The sequence below is a fragment of the Ursus maritimus genome, unplaced genomic scaffold, assembly GCF_017311325.1.
Source record: "Ursus maritimus isolate PB19 unplaced genomic scaffold, ASM1731132v1 scaffold_6, whole genome shotgun sequence".
Lineage (NCBI taxonomy): Eukaryota > Metazoa > Chordata > Mammalia > Carnivora > Ursidae > Ursus > Ursus maritimus.
Window position 1 is genome coordinate 78549194 of NW_024426774.1, and position 18379 is coordinate 78567572.

The window sequence follows — 18379 nt, forward strand, 5'->3', positions numbered from 1 at the left end:
CGTGGCTTTGACACCTTCTCCCCCCTCCCCCCCGCGCCGACCGCGCAGAAAGCGTCCTTCCTCCGTCACCCTTGCTTGTCAGTTTGTTGTGAAAGAAGGTGATGGCGGTGAAATCTGTGGGTTTTTGCTGTTGTTGTTGTTCCTGCGTGAAGCCGGAATAATGGTGGTTCAGATCCCTTTGCGGGGGAACTTGTGATGGTCCTGGAGGGTTGTTCCCGGGTGTGTGTGCGTGTGCGTGTGTGTTTGTGTGCGTGTGTAAGTAAATTGCTTCCAGGCCTTTGAATCCGGTCAAGTTCAACTGCTTTGGGAGTGTCCCTCTAAGGGGTTTATGTTCCGAGGGTCAGTCTGGTCAACAAGACTAGGGACGAACGGTCTACGGTCTACGCAGTGGAGGAGGGTAACTTGTGCCGTCCCCCCGACCCCCAGGGAAAGGCTGATGCTGAGTGTAGCTACAAACAGACATGCAGAAGACCCTCATTCACAACAGGCAGGGCCAGTGCTTCACAGTTTATGCGGCCCTTTACGTTTCTCTTTTATCCCCCCAGCAGTCTTGTGAGAGATGCCCTATTATCACTTTCCTTTCCCAGCAGAGCAAAGCAGAGGCTTAGACAGGGTGACTAACTTGGGGGACTGGCAGCCAGAAGGAGAGTGAGCCCTCTGCACTCCAAACCAATGCCTTCTGCTTTCTGGCATGATGGCTCCCGTGGTCAGTGCCTACCAGGGCTTTCCCCTGGGTGCTGCTGCGGGTGGTGACTCCTGCCAGGGGCAGCTGTCCCCAGTGATTCCCGCTGGCAGGAGACGCTCATCAGATGGGGGTGTTCTGGGGTTTTAGCTCCACAGTCTAGGAGCCGAGTAATGGACGTCTCCGCAGCTGATGCCATGGAGAAAAGGGGAGCCGAGATCCATCCATCATTGGAAGGTGCTGGCTGGGTTAGCCTGGCTTGGTACAAGCTTCTGGAAGGTGAATGTATCAAATGGAACTCCATGACTAGTGGTAAACTGAGGGGAGCTGGGCGGGGGTGCAGCGTGGGGGAGGGGAGTGCTGGGGAAGTTTGCTGGCCCTTTCCCCACCCAGTTTACTGTGCAGCTGTGGGCATCTTTTTCTCTCTTGACTGCTTTTAATTTCTGATTTAATATTCTATTTAATATTCTGTATTCACATCCTGTATTATGTTTTGTGCTAAACAAAACGTGGGGCCTTTGGGATGGGATTTGATGAGTGAAGAGACGTGGAACCCCTTATTTATTTTCAGTCTTACCTGGCGAGCTGCCACCGTACTGCGTGTGGGGCAGCCCTTGCACCTGTCCACCCTTGGGTAGCCTCCATGTGCTTCCAGAAAGGATGTTTGACCTGAATTCTCACATGACCTTCGCATGGCTGAGCTAAACCCTCCTTTTTTAATAGGCTGTACTCAGCCTTGCGTGGCATAATGTGGCAAGCCTTTCTTTATGGCTTTTTTTTTAAAATAGCATCTTTTGAGTAATTCTTTTACTGTTGCTGAAACACTGTTTAAGATCAGATCCACTTATTTATTTAACAAATGTTTATTGAATATCTACTATTCCAGTTATTAATCCAGGTAGAGGATAGAGCAGTGAATAGGATAGATTCAAATCCCTGCCCTCTAAAAATATGAATCCTCTTGGTGAAGTCTCAGGGCAGTCTCTCTGCATAAGAAGGTTCTTTGAACTTTGCCACTTTGGATAGGGTGTGAGCACCCTGGCTGCCCACAGGCAAGACACCATTCAGTGTCTCCAGTGGAGAGGCAGGAAGGTCACGGACACAGATACAGCTCCACGGTTCCTAAGGATTGGCAGTGAGATACACCCTAGGGCTCGGCTGTGCCCTGGGGTCAGGGAAGATGGAAAGCGTGTGTTTGGGATGCGTCGGTGGGAGATGGGCATCCACCTGGAAGCAGGTAGAGATGTTGTCAGCAGAGCATCTTACTAATCAAAGTGGCAAACCTGGACGATTGCAGTGAAACTACCCTAGCACAAGGGCTAGGCAAGTACAGAGCTTCTGCTACATGAGGGACCCAGTGTGAACTTGCCAGTTCACGGACAGCCGGCATCAGGAGGCACTGGGACCCACTGGCCGTGGTCCAGCCCATGATGTTCCCTATCGGCCGCTGTGCACAGGAACTGGGTTTGTGTTTTCCTTTCTTTGAGGTTTCGAGGTCATCAGGCCGGCTTGCGGGATCTGTGCTGTCAGCAGCTTTGTTCCTCGCTCCCTCCACCCTTGCCCTCGCCTGCTGTGATCCCAGGAAATGTGCGGCAGTCTCCGGGCCATGCTCGGCACTTGGGAGCATGGGGAGGAGCCCTGGCCACAGAGTGATCCCGCCAGATGTTGAAAGGGGTTGGGGTTTCCAAAGGTCCCTGGTCACCTGCATACTTTGAACTCTGCGCTGTCTCCTCTTCTCATACACGGGGCAGAGTGGCAGAGCCTTTTTTTTTTTTTTCCATTCCTACCTGTTCCAGAAAGGATTTATAAGATGCCATAAATTAAAAATCAGATGAAAGAAAACCAAGCGTAGAGATGAAGTGGTGCCTGCAATGAGTCTAGAAATGTGGCAAACGTAAACCTTCATGAACTATATATTTGCAGAGTCGCCAAGTGGGGCTGCAGACACAGAGGTAAGCTGGTGCCCCAGCCTTGCCTGCACCTTAGCATTGCCTGAGGTGCTCGGATGAGAAATGGCAGGACTTGACCACAGAGCAAACAAACCAGCGTCTCTGGGGGTGCGCCCAGACACTGGTATTTTTAAAGCCCCTGGGCAGTTCTAATGTGTAGCCAGTGTTGATGACACTGATGTACTTTCTTGGTGGCAGTAGGAGAGGGGAAACCTGCTGGGGCACAGCCGTCTGTGTCTTCAAGATGTAAAGGAAGTGCTCAGGAGAAGTAAAAGAATTCCTGGGATGGAGAAAAGTGGGACCTTTCCCCTGCAGGTCCCCATTTAGGAGGTGCCAATTTTAGGCTGTCTCTTGAAATGGTTCCCCATTGCCAGTGCAGTTGGGTAACCAAGTTTCAGCTGGACTTAGGGTGCTAGTAGGAGATGGGGGAGGTGGCCTGTGCACCCCGAGTTCTGCATGTGTGGCCTCCCAAACCAGAGAATGTAGGGACCCCAGCAGTTATAGCCCATGACTCCTGACCCTGAGTTCCATCAGGAGTTACATGCTGTCACTTCAGCCAGTGCTTCTCAGCTCATTCAGAACCCCCTACCCCCTTTAATGCAAATATTTGCAATTCTGAAACGATATACTAAAACTTACCTGCAACGGAATTTCCAACTAATCAGTATAATAGCTAGATGTAAAGAATCACTGTGTGGACGGATGCTTGGGCAGAGCCATACTAGACCCCAGTGAAGCCACTAAATGTGTTACAGAGACTGGACTACAGGGTCGCAGGGGATGGCTCCAAGTGTGGTCCGGGGCAGAGGCATCCTGGTGGGGATCCAAGTACCCCTGAATGATGAGTGACTTTTGCTCAAGGTCTAAGGTCTAAGCGGTAGTCAAAACCAGTCCTCTCTGTTTTCACAATAATCGCATTCCTGGAAAATCCAGTAGGTCTGAAAAGTGTGCCAACAATATATATTCTGTGTAAGTTCAGGGTAGAGTTAGGCGCTAGGCTCCCCAAATGATAAATGACATGTGCAGCTTGGAGGTCCTGCAGGACAAGAGACGGTCTGTACTTTGCAGAACTGCCCTGTGTTGTTCTGGAAGTGACTCCAGCACTCACTGCTTCATTGTGATCACCCAAACTGTCCCCTTCTCCATACTTTCATAGCAGCCATACCAGCTCCTTTGAGAACCAGGGGTTTCCCCTCATCACTTGGTAGTAAGTGATTAAAGCCCTAATACCACTGTGCGCCCCGACCTCGCACGGCGCGGGTGGTGGGGAAGCCAGCCAAACGGGGTGCACTCGCGTTGACTCTTACGGGGCATATTGGTGGTGATAGAAATCAGAACGGTGGGGCCGTGTGCTGTGAAGGGTGGCTAGTAAGGGACACAAAGGAACTTTAGGGGAGAAGAGAAATGGTCTATATCTTGATGGGGTATTCCTGGGTATAAGGTCGTCACAGTTAATGGAACTATACACAGGTATACTGTATTCCTGGGGTATACAGTTGTCACAGTTAGTGGAATTATACACTTGACACTTACTGTGTGTTTTACTGTACGCATATCATATCTTGGTAAAAAAAAGCCAGAGGAGTGAGGACAAATACAAATTTGTATAGAGGGTGTCTAGTCCCCTGTGACTACCTGGAACTCTCACTTTGAGAAACAGAGCTGTTCTTGCCGGACTGGCGGGCAGTGCTTGGGGACAAGCCCTGGGAGGCAGGACTCAGTATGGAGCCTTTGGCAAGGAGCCGTGCCAGAGGGCTGACAGGGTCAGGCAGATCATTTGAGAGGGGACGAGGGATGGGAGAGCAGAGCCTTTCCCACCGCCAGGTCTGGTTGCTTGTGGTCCAGGAGCCCTAGCAGGTTCGTTGTGGAGAAACGGACACTGTTACAATTCAATCCAACCATCAAGAGGAGGCTTGGGTCTGGCCCGTTCCTGTCTGTAGCCCTCTGGTGATGGTAATCCCGTCCCTCTGTGCCTTACTTTCCCCTTTGCTGTGAAAACCCACGTGAAGCCACCAGTCTGGTCGCTCTGTGCCTTGTAATAGCTGAACAGCTTAGACTGCCTAGCGACACTCGAAACCTCTGTGGCTATTTTTATCTCCATAGCTCTGTGCATGATAGCCTCTGATGATTAAAAAACTTTCCTTGCCTCATTTGTGCGAGTCAATAAGCCAGATGAATCTGCTGTGAGCCAGGCTTTTGGATCGCCTGATAGGAAGATCGCCAAAATGTCAGTGTTTCTCAGACCTTCTGAGATGATGAGTGTTTCTGTGTCCGCCGTCATGGGAGTGGTTTTGTTTGCTCATAGTTCTGTATAACCTTTTCTCTGGAGGAAAATCAGGGACAGCCATGCGGGACGAATGCATGGTGGGGTTTTAGGATGTGGGGGGCTATGTGTAGCTCATCTCTGCAGAAGGGAAACAGTCGTAACATACCGTGGTGACCCCCAGACTCCTTGGGGACATCCTTGTTCTCCTTCCCTGTCTTGAGTGTGGAAGCATCTTGGGGGCCTCCTCAGTGTTAGGGCGAGATTGCTCTGTCTGGCCCCATGGGAGTGACGTTGCGTGGCCCGCATAGTTCCATTTCCCACGACTGGGACCGGGAAGAGATGATTGTTGTCTGTGTACGGCACTGCCTCCCAGATTTTCCCACCAAAGGACTCCTCTTGAGAAATGAAAAGTAAATGCTCAATCTAGCAGTCCAAAGTGGCTCACCTTAAGGGCTCTTTCTTGGATGACTCATGTTTTACCTCTGGGAGATTTTTCTTTCCATTTCATGTGTTTCCTCTAATATAAAAATGACTCTGCCCAGAAAATCCTTGAGTCAAATCAGTACCCCAGGAAGTTCGACTCCGAGTTCCCTGGCTGTCTACAGCTTCTCCTTGGGGATTTGCAGATTCTAGATTGAGAAACAGGGACTTGTGTAAGTCCAGAATGCTAAAGAATGTTCCACAGTCACGTGGTTCTGTGGCTTTATGAGTAAATTCCTTTATGCCTTGTCTTGAAAACTGACATTTTTGGTCTAAATACTGGAGACTGATTCCGTTTGAGTCCTTATAACAGGTGAAGATCATAATTACAGGCTTGATTTTGAGACCGTGCCCGTCCCCCATAGGTGTTCATAATGGTTCTCAGCAGAACATGGAGGTTGTGCGAATTCATGAGCTGAAGAGCCTGCTTTAGTCTTCGCTTCTTTCAGGGACTATCCACAGTCCCTTCTCAGTTGTCGTCAATTAGTCGGAGCCTGATTCTCTGAATATTTCTCTGTTGTGTCAGATATTCATATATACGCATGGTGACTAGTGTGTGGGATGAGAAGTCGTATTGAACGATGCTCTGTATTTGCGAGGCCCTCAGTGTGAAGAGTGAGCCGGTATGAGGTGGAAAGTACCAGTAGGATTTCCGTTTCAATTTCAGATGCGGGGCCCTTCAGGTCCCTGGAAGGAAGAGGAGGAGGAGGCTTCTGCCGCCGTCTTCTCTCTCTTCTTGGGTTTCTACAGACGTGTGGCTGCTGCAGAACTTTCCCTCGAGCCAGGCGAGAGAGCTCCCATCCAGGCCCTGTACTTGGGAAGGTTCCGCGATGCTTCTCAGCAAGGCTCGTGCCTCAGCAGGGCCAGGAGTCTGTGGGGCTAATAGGATGTGCCTCGTCGGAGCCTGTGCCCACCAGCATGGCCATAATCTGGGTACCCGGGACCCCAACAGGCTGGGCAGAGCATGCACACGGGTCTCTTGCTTAGGTCATCCCCCCGCGGACTCCACGGCTGCTGTGCCTCCCTGGTCTGCTGAGTGGCCCGGGCTGGACGGGCTGGATGTGTGATTGGGATGTCTACCTGTATGCACGCTCAGGGCCCCTCGTGATACGTGACCGAGCTGGGGGGCCATCGAGGCAGTGCAGCTCGGAGGGTGACGTGGGCAGAGGGAGCACGAGGCACGCCGGGGGCTGCTCTGTGAAGATGCTGCATGGGACAGCGCAGCGTGCCCTCGGACCCTGCTCCCAGAGCCACGTGCCTGCCACCCCCTTCCCAGAAGTGGACCCACGCACCGCATGGGCCTTCCTGAGGTCTGGGGCGTGTCTGATGCGTGCCACCTCTCTCCTGGGCCTGGCTTCTGGCCTGGAAGGCAAGACACACAATGTGGGGGAATTCCTCAGGAATAAGAAGGAAATGCCTCAAGGTTGTGGGAAATTCTTCCAGAAGAAGAAGGCGTTAATAGGTGCACCATGGCCACAACGTGGGAATCACACCCCCTTCCCTCTGCACCGGGACCCTGGGCCCTGTGGAAGCCTCTTGGGTTCTGGTGACTGGCCCTCTGCCCCCAGCTGTCACTTTTCCTGTGTCTGCACAGGGAGCGGGGCTTCTGTTGGGGGCCTGCGCGTTCGTGGTCCATCTCTGCTTCTGTAGTTGAGCTCCTGGTGAAGCTGGCCGTGCTGGGTCTAGTAGGACATTGCTGTATGCCTCACGGTCACATTTCCACGTTCTCTCTAATAAACAAGAGGCTTCGCATGTATCCGCTGTGTGCCACAGAGCCATGGTGTGTACCGGTTTCCAAATACGTCATCATCACCGAAAAGCAAGGGGAACTGTACTTGGGAAGTGCACGATGGCTCGCTTTTTCATGTGATTGTCATAGAAAGCTCTGCTCCCTGTTCCCACCCCGGTGCCCTGCAGTGAACGGGCCAGGTTGCTAGGGGTGGCGGGGCAACCAGCCAAGGCCACAGTCAGGCCGGCCCCCTTCCTCCGTCGGGCGTCAGTACCTCAGTACACCCCTGGGCTGCTGCACCCCAGCTGGAATCGGTTATGGAGGGGATGGTAGGCACGGCGGGAAATTTCATATGTAATCCAGACATCGCTGCACCTAAGAGTAGGAAAGGAGCCGTGTGTTAATTTATTGAGAACATTAATCCTTCCCCCTTCCTTCATCCTTTGATTTTATGTGGAAAATTCATTGGAACAATAACACAGTGGAATAAATTTATGACATTTTTTTATTGTCATTACTTTCTAAAAATATTTTGAATTTTACTTGTAAACCAGCTTCAAAAATCACAGCCGGTTTTGCTCAGTCGCCTCTGGACAAGGGAGGTTGACTTAGCCAGTATCCCTTCTGGCGGGAATCGCGCTCAATGTCTGGTCCTGCTCCTTCTGCTCTCCCTCGGCGTCCTCCCTGGCTTCCTGGCCATGCAGCCTTTGTGAAACCCCTGAAGTAGTAATCTTCCTTTTCCAGTGTGGCTTCCAGCCCCATTACGGTTCCCCTCGCATTTCTCTTTTCTGACTCACACTCAGTACCCATATTCTATCCCTTCTCCCCCTTGATTCGAGGCCAGGTTTTTGTCCCTGTGTGGTTTGATGTGAGATGTCCGGTAGATGAGTCCCTCCCTCCCTCCCTCCCTCCCTCCCTCGCCCTCTTCACAGGAGTATGGGAGAGAGAGACGATCTTCTCTGTACCTTTCTGTCCTGGCCCAGGTAGGGGAGGCCAGCCACCAGGGGAGCCCTGGGTCCCAGAGCCAGAGGTCTGAGGCACCAGGGACTCTGGGCCCAGGAGAACCTATGTGACTTGATGCTCCTGGCTGTGGAGGAAGATGGTGTCTACATGGGGCCCCTGGGAGAGGCCTCAGATCAGAATCGGCTCAGAGCTGGTAGGATGTCACGGAAGAAGTGGGCTGACTGGAAAGGGTAGAACCAAGTGCCAGGCCTGGGAAGCACCGTGGAGGCGCCGCGGAGGCAGAAGGGCAGCGTGCTTGCAGATGGGCAAGGAGAAGAAACCGTGAACCAAGTAGCAAAGGATGGGAAGAGGAGACGGGGTTATAAAAGTTCTTTTAAAAACTTTCTGGGGCAAAGAGGAAGAGGGAAAGTGAAGTGGTTTGGGGGACTTGGGAAGTCAACTCTGCAAAAGGTTTCCTGGACTTTCCAAATAAATTCATTCCTCTTGCCCATCCTTGTCCCCCTCCCCACCCTATTCATTTCTCTGACATTCTCCATACCAGTACCCCCAAACTGCGCTCGTTTCTGGGCCGCACTGACAGAGCTGGGGAGAACACTGTGATTCTGGCAGGGGACAGGAAGAACAGGGAGTCTTTGATTTTGTGTTACGATTCATGAGGATAAGCCTCTGTGCCTCTGACCCCTTAATGTCATGCTGTGTACCTTCCCATAAACCTAACATGAATGATCAGGGGCTCGTTAGTCCATTTAATCTAAGCAAAGTGTTTGGTGTTGCATTAGTCAGGCTATTTTATGGATTGGACATTAGAAGACCTGATGCTTCAGCCTTACCAGCATTGCAAAGGCCTAAGGAAATGATTCAGACATGAAACAAATACCAGACTCCGAAATATCAAAAGTAAACTGTAAAACCAGGGAATGGATGGTGGACTGTCTATAGGACATCACCAGTAGGGCACATCCCAGCTCAACTTTTTGGAGGTTCTTCCAGGTTCTGTGATTTGGAATGCAGGTGTAGTGATATGCTTGATAGAAGGAAGCCTGAGGACTCACGGTGTGCCTGTTCTTATAAAGGGCCTGTTCATTTCTCCCCCAGCATCTGGTTCTTTCTCTGAGCTCTGTTCTCCTAAGCGCATAAAGTGGCGAGATGCCCATAGGTGGTTCCACCTTTCTGCCTCGCTGGGTCCAGCAAAGTGCCAGGTTACGTGCGTTTGTTCCAGAAGAGATGGTGGTTGTCAGCCTCTTGGTATTCCTCACCCCCCGCGACTCGACTTTCTGAAACTATTGTCTCAGAGGACAGTGGGGCACAGTGCTCTTTAAACGGGTGACTCACTTTTGTCAGCTTGTGTTGGTTGTTTTTGGACCCTTCTTGAGGTGTGTGCAGCGGTCGGTAACTTGAAGCTTCCTCATTCCAGCTCACACTGGCGTGTATGCTTCCTTCCCCAGGTAGACTCGCCCCTCAAAGATGCTGATTCCATCCTGAGAAGCAGGACCACTTCACGCAAGAAAGGGCCATCTCCAAGGTTACAAGGCTGCTTCCCCCCCGGCGGGCCCACCGGCCTTTTCTCACAGACGGCAGGAGTCTCCAACCTCAGCTTCAGGTGATCCTGGCATACCTCTCACTGCGTACAGAACATTCTGTTTGTCCGTACACTTTCCTTTGGGACAGCTGCATGGTTTTATCTGATTTCTGAAGGGGTCTGGGGCCACACCAAGGGCCACTGCTCACCCACTTTCCCAGGGTCACTTACCAATCACTACGGGTATGACGTGTATGCCGATGGCTCCCAATACACTGTGTGCTGTTCAGTTCCAGCACATTCCAGCCCTGTGTCCATGTCACTCAGCTTTCAGCTGACACTCGGATTCTCTATTTCTGCTGGAGGCAACACTGCTAACTAGCTGGCCCCAGCAGACCCAGGCCCAGCGGTACCGTGAGTGACACTTTGGGCATCTGCTCGGGCTGTCTGTGGGTTCTGGAACCTGTCCCTCTTACCTAGCCCGGCCCTCGCTGGTCCCCATCTGAGTGAATCCGGGCTGCTGCACCCTAGACCCCCTTTGTCACCCCTCCTCTTGCTGGCCTCAGAGCGAGTCTCGGATACACCCTCTCTCTGTCTGTCCCTCACTGCTGGCTGGCTCATGGCCACATCCTCTCTCATCTGGGCCCCCTTTCACAGCCATCCGCTCTCCCTGCTTACCCTCGTGTCTCCGGTTTATATTCCACACAGGCGGCAAGATTTCTATGAAATCTGACTGTCTGCCACGCTGCGGCTTAACCCCTTCAAGTGGTTCTCTTTGTTGCCACCGGCAAGTTGCGGTCCCCGCTCCGCAGCCGGGCTCTGTGTTCTGGGCCCTGGCAGTCTCCTCAGCTCTGCTTCTTGGCTTCCCACGTTGGGTTATGCTCCAGACCTGCATGGGACTGGTCTCCTCTAGGTGCCCCCCACCACCTCATGACGTTCCGGTGACCCTTCATCCAGGAGCCCTGTCCAGGCTGAGTTAGGGCCCTGGGCGTTCCTCTCCCCACAGACACCCCTGCATCGGCGGAGAGCTCTGCGGACCCGCCCGCTTTCCCCACTGGCTGGTGAGCTGCTTGAGCCAGACCCTGGGTCATTACTCCTGCTTGTTCCCAGGGCCACGTGTCGTTGCAGGCGTGTCGTAGATAGCCAGTATCTGATTGTTGAATTCAGCAGTGAATGAATAAAGAGATGAATGGATAGCTGGAAACATTTCACCAAAGCTTGTACTTATCATCAGCATGGGGGTGATTATAATAGCTAACATTTGAAGATGACCATGTGCCAGACGGTTCTACACCCCTCACACGTGACAAATCATTTCACCCTCGGTAGCTGTCAACAAAAAATACTGCTCGCATCATCCCCATCTTGTCGAATGGGGAACTGAAGCACGGAGGCTGAGCTTTGATCCCGTGCGCCCTTGACAGGGTGTGTGGGACACATCTGTGATCACATGGGGCTTATGCCTAAATTGTGGCCATCTTGAAGCACAGCTTCTTGTTTAATTATTTTATTTCATTTTTTTGGGGGGGGTCTCTGGCACTAGCACTCTGCCTGGCTTATAGCAGAACACAGATGCTGTTGAGAGACTTCCTCACTTGGCCCCCCTTTCAGCTATTGGCCGTGCAAGTCTAGTCAGGTTGGCCATCATCTTTGGGATTTCTATGTTGTTTGGGGGATCTAGTGGGGTTTGTGTTGATTTTTGTCAGGAGCATGGTTAGTTTAGTCTCGAGTGTATCTTCACCTCCCTCTCTTCCACTGTCCTTCCTTGGACACATGACCCTGACCCCATCTCATGGCCTGGAGCTGATCCCCTTGCCCTAAGGTTCTGGGGACTGATATGGATTCAGAAGGTCCCCTGTTGAGAGGAAGGAGCCATCCTCTCCCCTGCTTTTTCTCAAAGCATTTCTGGGGCAGGCGAAGCAAAACCTGGACCCAGGGGCTTGGCTTCCATGTTCTATAGTCTGTCAGAGTGGGAATGGCTCAGTGATCATCTGACTCCGTGCCCACTGGTACGTATGAGGGAACTGAGGCCCTGGGAGGCATTGTGTCCAACATCACACTGCCCTGCGGTGGCAGGCCATTAGCCCTGGACTTGTAACGAATCAGCATGTCCCTGTAATTAATTCAGAATTATATCTTGAGCTATAATTTCAAGTATAAAACTCGCCCTGGCACCTTCCATTTCTTCTCCCATGCTTAGTAATCACACAAGTCAGGTCTTGTAATTGCATGAACTAACAGCTGGCGCTGTTCACTTCATTTCCTGGTGTCTTTGTATTGTTTCAGATAAACTAACACGAGCAGTTGGTTGGCCTGGAACTGGCCATTGGGAAATATTTTAACCCTTTATTTTCTGCCTCTCTGTCACGGAGCCTTAAAACACACCCCTCCACAGTTACAGAAAGAGCCAAGAAGCCAGGCTGCTGGACTTCTTATTTTAATAATCTAAGTATAGTTTAAAAGTAAATATGATAATAACGCAATTCATCTGGGTGAACTTGGGAGACGGCCAATTTGCGCGAATAAAATGTCAGAATTACAGGATATTTAAGGAATGCAGTCTACTGCTGTGAGGTAGGTCCCCAATTCTGACCGGAAGCAGGATCATGTTGATGTAGGGAGACTAACCCATCATTGTGACTTGGGGATGAGGCAGGTGGGAGTTAGTTTATATGGTTTTAGAGAGTTTTCTGGAATAGTAGCGTTTTTATTTTTGTTTCACATCCATTCCTCTCTTTTCCAGGAGAATATGAAAGTGTTACTCAGGCTTGTTTGTCTCATAGCTGTACTGATTTCTTCTCTGGAAGCCGGTAAGTTAAGCATTTCCTCGTGTTCTTGTCTGCTGAGAAACCTATTACTTAGAATACATGAAGTACCTTCCCTGACAGAGTTATTTCTTTTCCTCGCCTGTTTCTGTTGAATCCCAGAACAGCCAGCCTCCTTATCACAGAACTGTACTGTACATTCTCTCATTTACGGATTGGGAAACTGAGGCACAGTGAGGCTAAGAGCCCAAGCTCACCTAGCTAGTGTCAGAGAAGGAGCTAAAATCCAGGCCTCCAATGTCAAGGACAGGCCTCCTCCGACTTTGTTGCTGATTGAAGAGTGTGATAGGACATCCTGGCTTTCATTCAGAAGAGGCGTTCAATGTAGCCATTATGAACCCACAGCTGAGAGCCATCAAGAGATAGTTCTTTGCGTTTTTGTTTTTGTTTTTGTTTTTTTTAGTCTGGCTTCTTTCAGTCAGCATAATTATTTTGAGGTCCATTCATATTGTATAAATTGATAGTTATTATTTTATTACATGGTAGTTGTCTATTGTATATCACCATTTAATAATCCATTCATCTTTGATGGACGTTTCAGCATTTCTAGTTCTTGACTATTCAGAGTAAAGGTGCTACGAAAGGTAGCATTCAGGTCTTTGAATGGACGTATATTTTCATTCCTCTTAAGTGAATACCTGAGAGGGAATGGTTGGGTCATATGGTAAGCTTATATGAAACTTTTTAAGGACCTACTAAAGTGTCTTGCAAGCAGTTATACCATTTTATACCTCACCAGCAGTGAATGAAAGTTCCACATCTCATCAACACCTGATATTGTCAACCTTTTCAATTTTAATACTGAAAGGAGTAATATCGGTTTGTAGTTTAATTCCATTTCTTGTTAATGATAATGAACTTCTTTTCATGTGCTTTTTTGCCATCCATATATCATAATTCACTTTATCTCCTTCGTTTGGCTTATACTAATGGCGTGTGTTCTTTAAAATAACTGCTCTCAGGCTTATGGTATCCATCTTTAACTTACTGCTGTCTACTTTCAAGTGAGACTATACTGTTTCACATATACTATAAAAAACTTACAACAATATACATCTATTTCTCCCTTCTCAAAATTTGTCTAATTGTTCCTATACATTTTACTTCTTTATATGTCATAAATCTCACAATACTTTTTTATTTTTGTTTTAAATGTTCAATTATCTTTAAAGAGATTTAATAATGCTGTGGCTTGAGGTTCACTAATCTTTTTTTCTGTAGTTTCAAATCTGCCATTAATCATATCCAATGTATTTTTTAAGTCAATATTGCAGTTTTCATCACTAGAAATTTAAGTTTTAAAAAAATCTCTTTTATGTCTCTACTCAACATGTTTGATCTAGTATCTTGAACAAATGGAACACTGTAGTAATAACTAATTTAATTTTCAATGTATTAATTCTGTCATCTGGGTCATTTCCAGGTCAATTTTGATTGACTGATTATTTTCTTCTTTTTTTAGAAGATTTTATTTATTTATTTTAGAGAGAGAGAGAGAAAGAGGAGAAGCAGACTTCCCACTGAGAGGGGAGCCTGATGCCGGGTTCGATCCCAGAACCCCGAGATCATGACCTGAGCCAAAGGCGGGCACTCAACTGACTGAGCTACCCAGGCACCATGAGTTTTTTCTTCTTATCATTGATTGTATTGTCCCATTTCTTTGCACACCTAGTAATTTTTGATTGAATGCTAGACATTGTAGATTTTACCATTTCGGGTGCTGGGTATTTTTGTATTACTAAAAATGTTCTTGAACTGTTCTGCCACAGGTTCTAACTTGGAAATAGTTGATCCTTTCAGGTTTTGCTTTTAAGCTTTATTAGTCAGGATCAGAAAAAGGCTTATTTTAGGCCTAATTTGCCCCATCTACAGGGTCAAACCCTGTGGGTACCCTACCTGATGTTCCATGATTAATGAGGTTTTCCATTCTAGCTGTAGAGAACAGCAGTATGTGCTCCAGTCAATATTCACTCTAACCCTTTTGGCAATTCTCACTCTGGCCTTGGGTTGTTTTCTTATGTGTGGTGCTCAGCTGAAACCTTGAGGGAGACCGTATAGATCTCCCCAACTCACTCTCTCTCTCTCTCTATCTATACAGCTCTAATCCCTTTGCTACTCTGTCTTGCAAACTCGTGGTTTACCTGGATTTCCAGCTCTAACTTCTCCATTCAGAGAGAATCCTGGGCTTTGCCTGTGTTTCCTCCTTGCAATGTCATGACCTAGAATCTTTCTCTAGGCAGTAATTTGGGAAAATTGTATGGCTCACCTACTTTGTTTTCCATCTTTCTGGTATTTCTGTCCTTTGTTCCTTGATGTTCAATGTCTTGAATATTGTGTCATATACTTGGTCCGTTTTTTCAATTGTTCAGGTGGGAGGGCAAATCCAGTCCAGTTTGTACTGAAGCAGATCTCTCTCCTGCTACATTAGCACCAACTTTTAGATGAATAAAGAGGGGATGAGAGAGGTTAAATAACTTTCTCAAGGGCACACAGATAGTAAGTGCCACAACTGGATTTGAATATCAATCTTTCAGACTTCCAAGATGATGCTTTTAATTGTAAAGCTGTTAAAACTCATATATAATATGAATTGATGTATTTTGTAATTGATGTGTTTAAATGTCGATATTACATTAAAAAACGTGGACAGATTTCTCACAGAAATTGCTTTCTCTTTTTCCCTTTTAAAGACATGTGTGAGGAACGTGCAGAACGAGTAATTTTAGTTTCATCTGCATATGAAATTGATGTTCGTTCATGTCTTCTTAACCCAAATGAAAGGAAAGGCACTATAATTTGGTATAAAAATGACAGCAAGACTCCTGTATCTATGGAAGTAGACTCCAGGATTCACCAGCACGAAGATAAACTTTGGTTTGTTCCTGCCAAGGTGGAGGATTCAGGACATTACTATTGCGCCGTAAGGTAAGAAAGGAATCAATACGTTGCAGACATGTGTTCTGTGTGCCTGCGATAGTTAAGGACAGAAACATCTTAAATTGTGCTGAATTCACCTATTTTGGTTTATTTTAGGAATTCAACTTACTGCCTCAAAGTTAAAATCACTATTAAGTTTGTACAGCATGAACCTAACTTATGTTACAACACAGAAGCTATATTTACACAGAAACTACCTGTTGCAGCAGATGGACAACTTGTGTGTCCTTATATGGAGTTTTTTAAAGATGAAAAAAATGGCTTACCTGAAATGCAGTGGCATAAGGTAATTTTATGTTAAATATGATATTTTACTTTTCCAGCAAATAAAATTGTTTTCTATTCTAGACAGTAGGGTAAATCTGCAGAGTACTTTTTCATTTGACGTATTGTTTGCTTTTGCATGGTGACACTGAATAGGAAATTGTTTTTAAAGTTGTGAGACTGCGTACATTTAATTTGCAGGGTTTTTTTTTATTTTTGTAAAAGATTTTATTTATTTGACACAGAGAGAGAGGGAGAGAGGGAGCGCACAAGCAGGGGGAGCAGCAGAGGGAGAGGGAGAAGCAGGCTCTCTGCTGAGCAGGGAGCCCGATGCGCGGCTTGATCCCGGGCCCCTGGAATCATGACCTGAGCCGAAGGCGGATGCTTGACCGACTGAGCCACCCAGGCACCCCTCAATTTGCAGTTTAATGAAAGTCTTACTTTCTGTTACTTTTATTTAATAAGATAAAGTTGAGAAGAGGATCGTTGAAATAAAAGCTGTTTAAAGATAAGGCTGATTATAAATTTAAGGTTGTTGAGATAATATATAATATAAAATATATATAATTATATAATGTAATCATATAATATATAACAATATAATTATATAATTATTATAATATATTATAATAGCATATAATATATTATGTTTATTAAATATTAAATTATTTAAAATATTAAAATAAATTAATTTATATATAAAATATATAATAATGTATAATAATATAATAAATATGACATATTTATTATAAAATATATTGGGTTTTTGTTTTATTAAAAATAGTAAGTGGTCCTTAAACAACTGAGTGGTTTAAGTAACTGTCTTAAGAGTGGATTGGCTGGCATTCTGTGGAACACGTCATGTTTTGGTAACTTTGATCTCCTTAGTTTGTTGGAACTTACATGGGGAATCATCTTGTAGAGGTTAAGAAATACAAAATAAATACTATCAATGTGGAAAAGAAGTACAGTGTTACTAAGAAACTATGGCTTTAGCATCTGTCCTCAAACACGTTTTTCTTGCAAAGTAAATTTGTCTTCACTTGTCTTCAAAGTGCAAAGCTCGTAGGCATAAAGATTTAATATCCTGGGAATATAATTGGGACTATTGCCAAAAAAATACTATATTAAAACTTGTATGCAGGGAACATTGTCATATATATTCATATATGTGTTCAGCTTGTGATCATGTGTCTGGTGCAAAACAGAGGAGAAATAAACAGGTGTATGATGATTATTCTTGTAAATGTTCCTGAGGTTTTCAGTTCATATATGTATAAACATCACACGCATAAAACATTTGCCAATGAGAAAAAATGGTAGGCGGGGAAAATCATTAATTGGTCTTAATACTTCCTTCCTCTCCCTCTGTCTAGGATTGCAAACCTCTACATCTTGACAATATAAACTTTACTGGAGTGACAGATAGACTCATCATAGCAAATGTGACTGCAGCGCATGAGGGGAAATATACTTGTGGAACATTCTACACGTACTTGGGAAAGCGATATCCTATTACCCGGGTGATAGAACTGATAACTATAGGTGAGTCCTAGCTCCAGTCCTAGGAGTTTGAATCTGGGAAGGCCCAGAAACCATGATTCTAATATTACCTTCATTGTTCAGGGAGGAACTAAACCCAAGAGAAGCTTGATGACTTGCCAAAGGTCGCGTGGCTTTAGCTTTTTTATGGCTAAGACTAGGTACATGTTTTGCATTCCTGCAGACAGTAAGAGCTATGTTTTCCAACCGAAGCGAGAGGCTTGTTCGTTGCCATGGCTAAAGATGGTTCTTCCAGAGCGCTCTGGGGTTCCCTGTGACTGGTGTACGAGGAAGGGCAGTTCTGAGCGCTTTCGCTTGGGGAGCCTGAGTGTCCAGCAGTTAAGAACATTGACCGGATCTTGTTGGGTTGGACGCTGATGGGCCTTGGAGTATGTTGCATTCCCAGAGTGCGCTCTACCTACTGTTAGCTTCTTGTTAGCTCAGTTACTTTCCCTCTCTCAGCCTGTTTCCGCCTCTGTAAGATGAGCCAACCTTCCAAGGTTGCTGGGGAGATTAGAGATCAGGTATGCTCAGCTGGTGATCATGTGCCTGGTCCAAAACAGAGGAGAAATAAATAGGCGTAGATAATTATTCTTGTAAATCTTCCTGAGGCTTTCAGTTCTCTATGTGTGACTTTTTTTCCCCCCCAAAATGACATTGCCTTTGAAAATATATCCCGGAAATGAGTTGAAAGAGAGGGGGGATTGAACTTTGAAGTCAATCATGTGATACTTGGGGGGTTTGCAGTTTGAGATTTTTTTTGAGCCCTGCCCATTGTTTGTCTGGTGGAGGACTCCTGCTTATGTACCTGCAATCATATTAAAATAAAATAAAATAAACATCTTGGACCTAAAAAAAAACAAACTATATTTCACCTTAAAAGCTATTTTACAAGAAAATGCACTCCTACCAATTACCTGGCGTTGGGCAGAATGCTCAGCCTTTCTGTAAATAGTAGATTTTGTAAGCTTTCAGTAATGAAAGAAGAGTTACTTTAACCAGGACTTTAAAAGTTAAAGGGGCCTTATTAGTAATGCTGGGGCAACAGGCATAAATGGGGACCGTCTCAGGTAAACCCCAAATATGATCACCCTACATATAGCTAAGTTTTCTCAATTCTCTCATAATTTATATTTTTCAAACATTAATTTTATTGAATCAAAATGAATTCCTTGCCCAGGCCCTACAAGCATCAGTGAATTATAATTTTCAACAATCCTTAG

General features: G+C 46.7%; 1 protein-coding gene across 6 annotated transcripts in view; it reads left to right on the top strand.

The window, feature by feature from the left end:
- Window positions 1-18379, top strand: part of IL1R1 (interleukin 1 receptor type 1) — a 71235-nt gene that overhangs the window by 38234 nt on the left and 14622 nt on the right. For all 6 annotated transcript variants that reach the window (XM_040623639.1, XM_008699116.2, XM_040623640.1 and 3 more), the window contains 5 exons: window positions 9515-9669; window positions 12332-12398; window positions 15104-15338; window positions 15447-15636; window positions 16991-17159. In XM_040623639.1, coding sequence (XP_040479573.1) covers window positions 12338-12398; window positions 15104-15338; window positions 15447-15636; window positions 16991-17159 — 655 coding nt within the window. In that variant the 5' untranslated portion in view covers window positions 9515-9669; window positions 12332-12337. The remainder of the gene's footprint in view (window positions 1-9514; window positions 9670-12331; window positions 12399-15103; window positions 15339-15446; window positions 15637-16990; window positions 17160-18379) is intronic.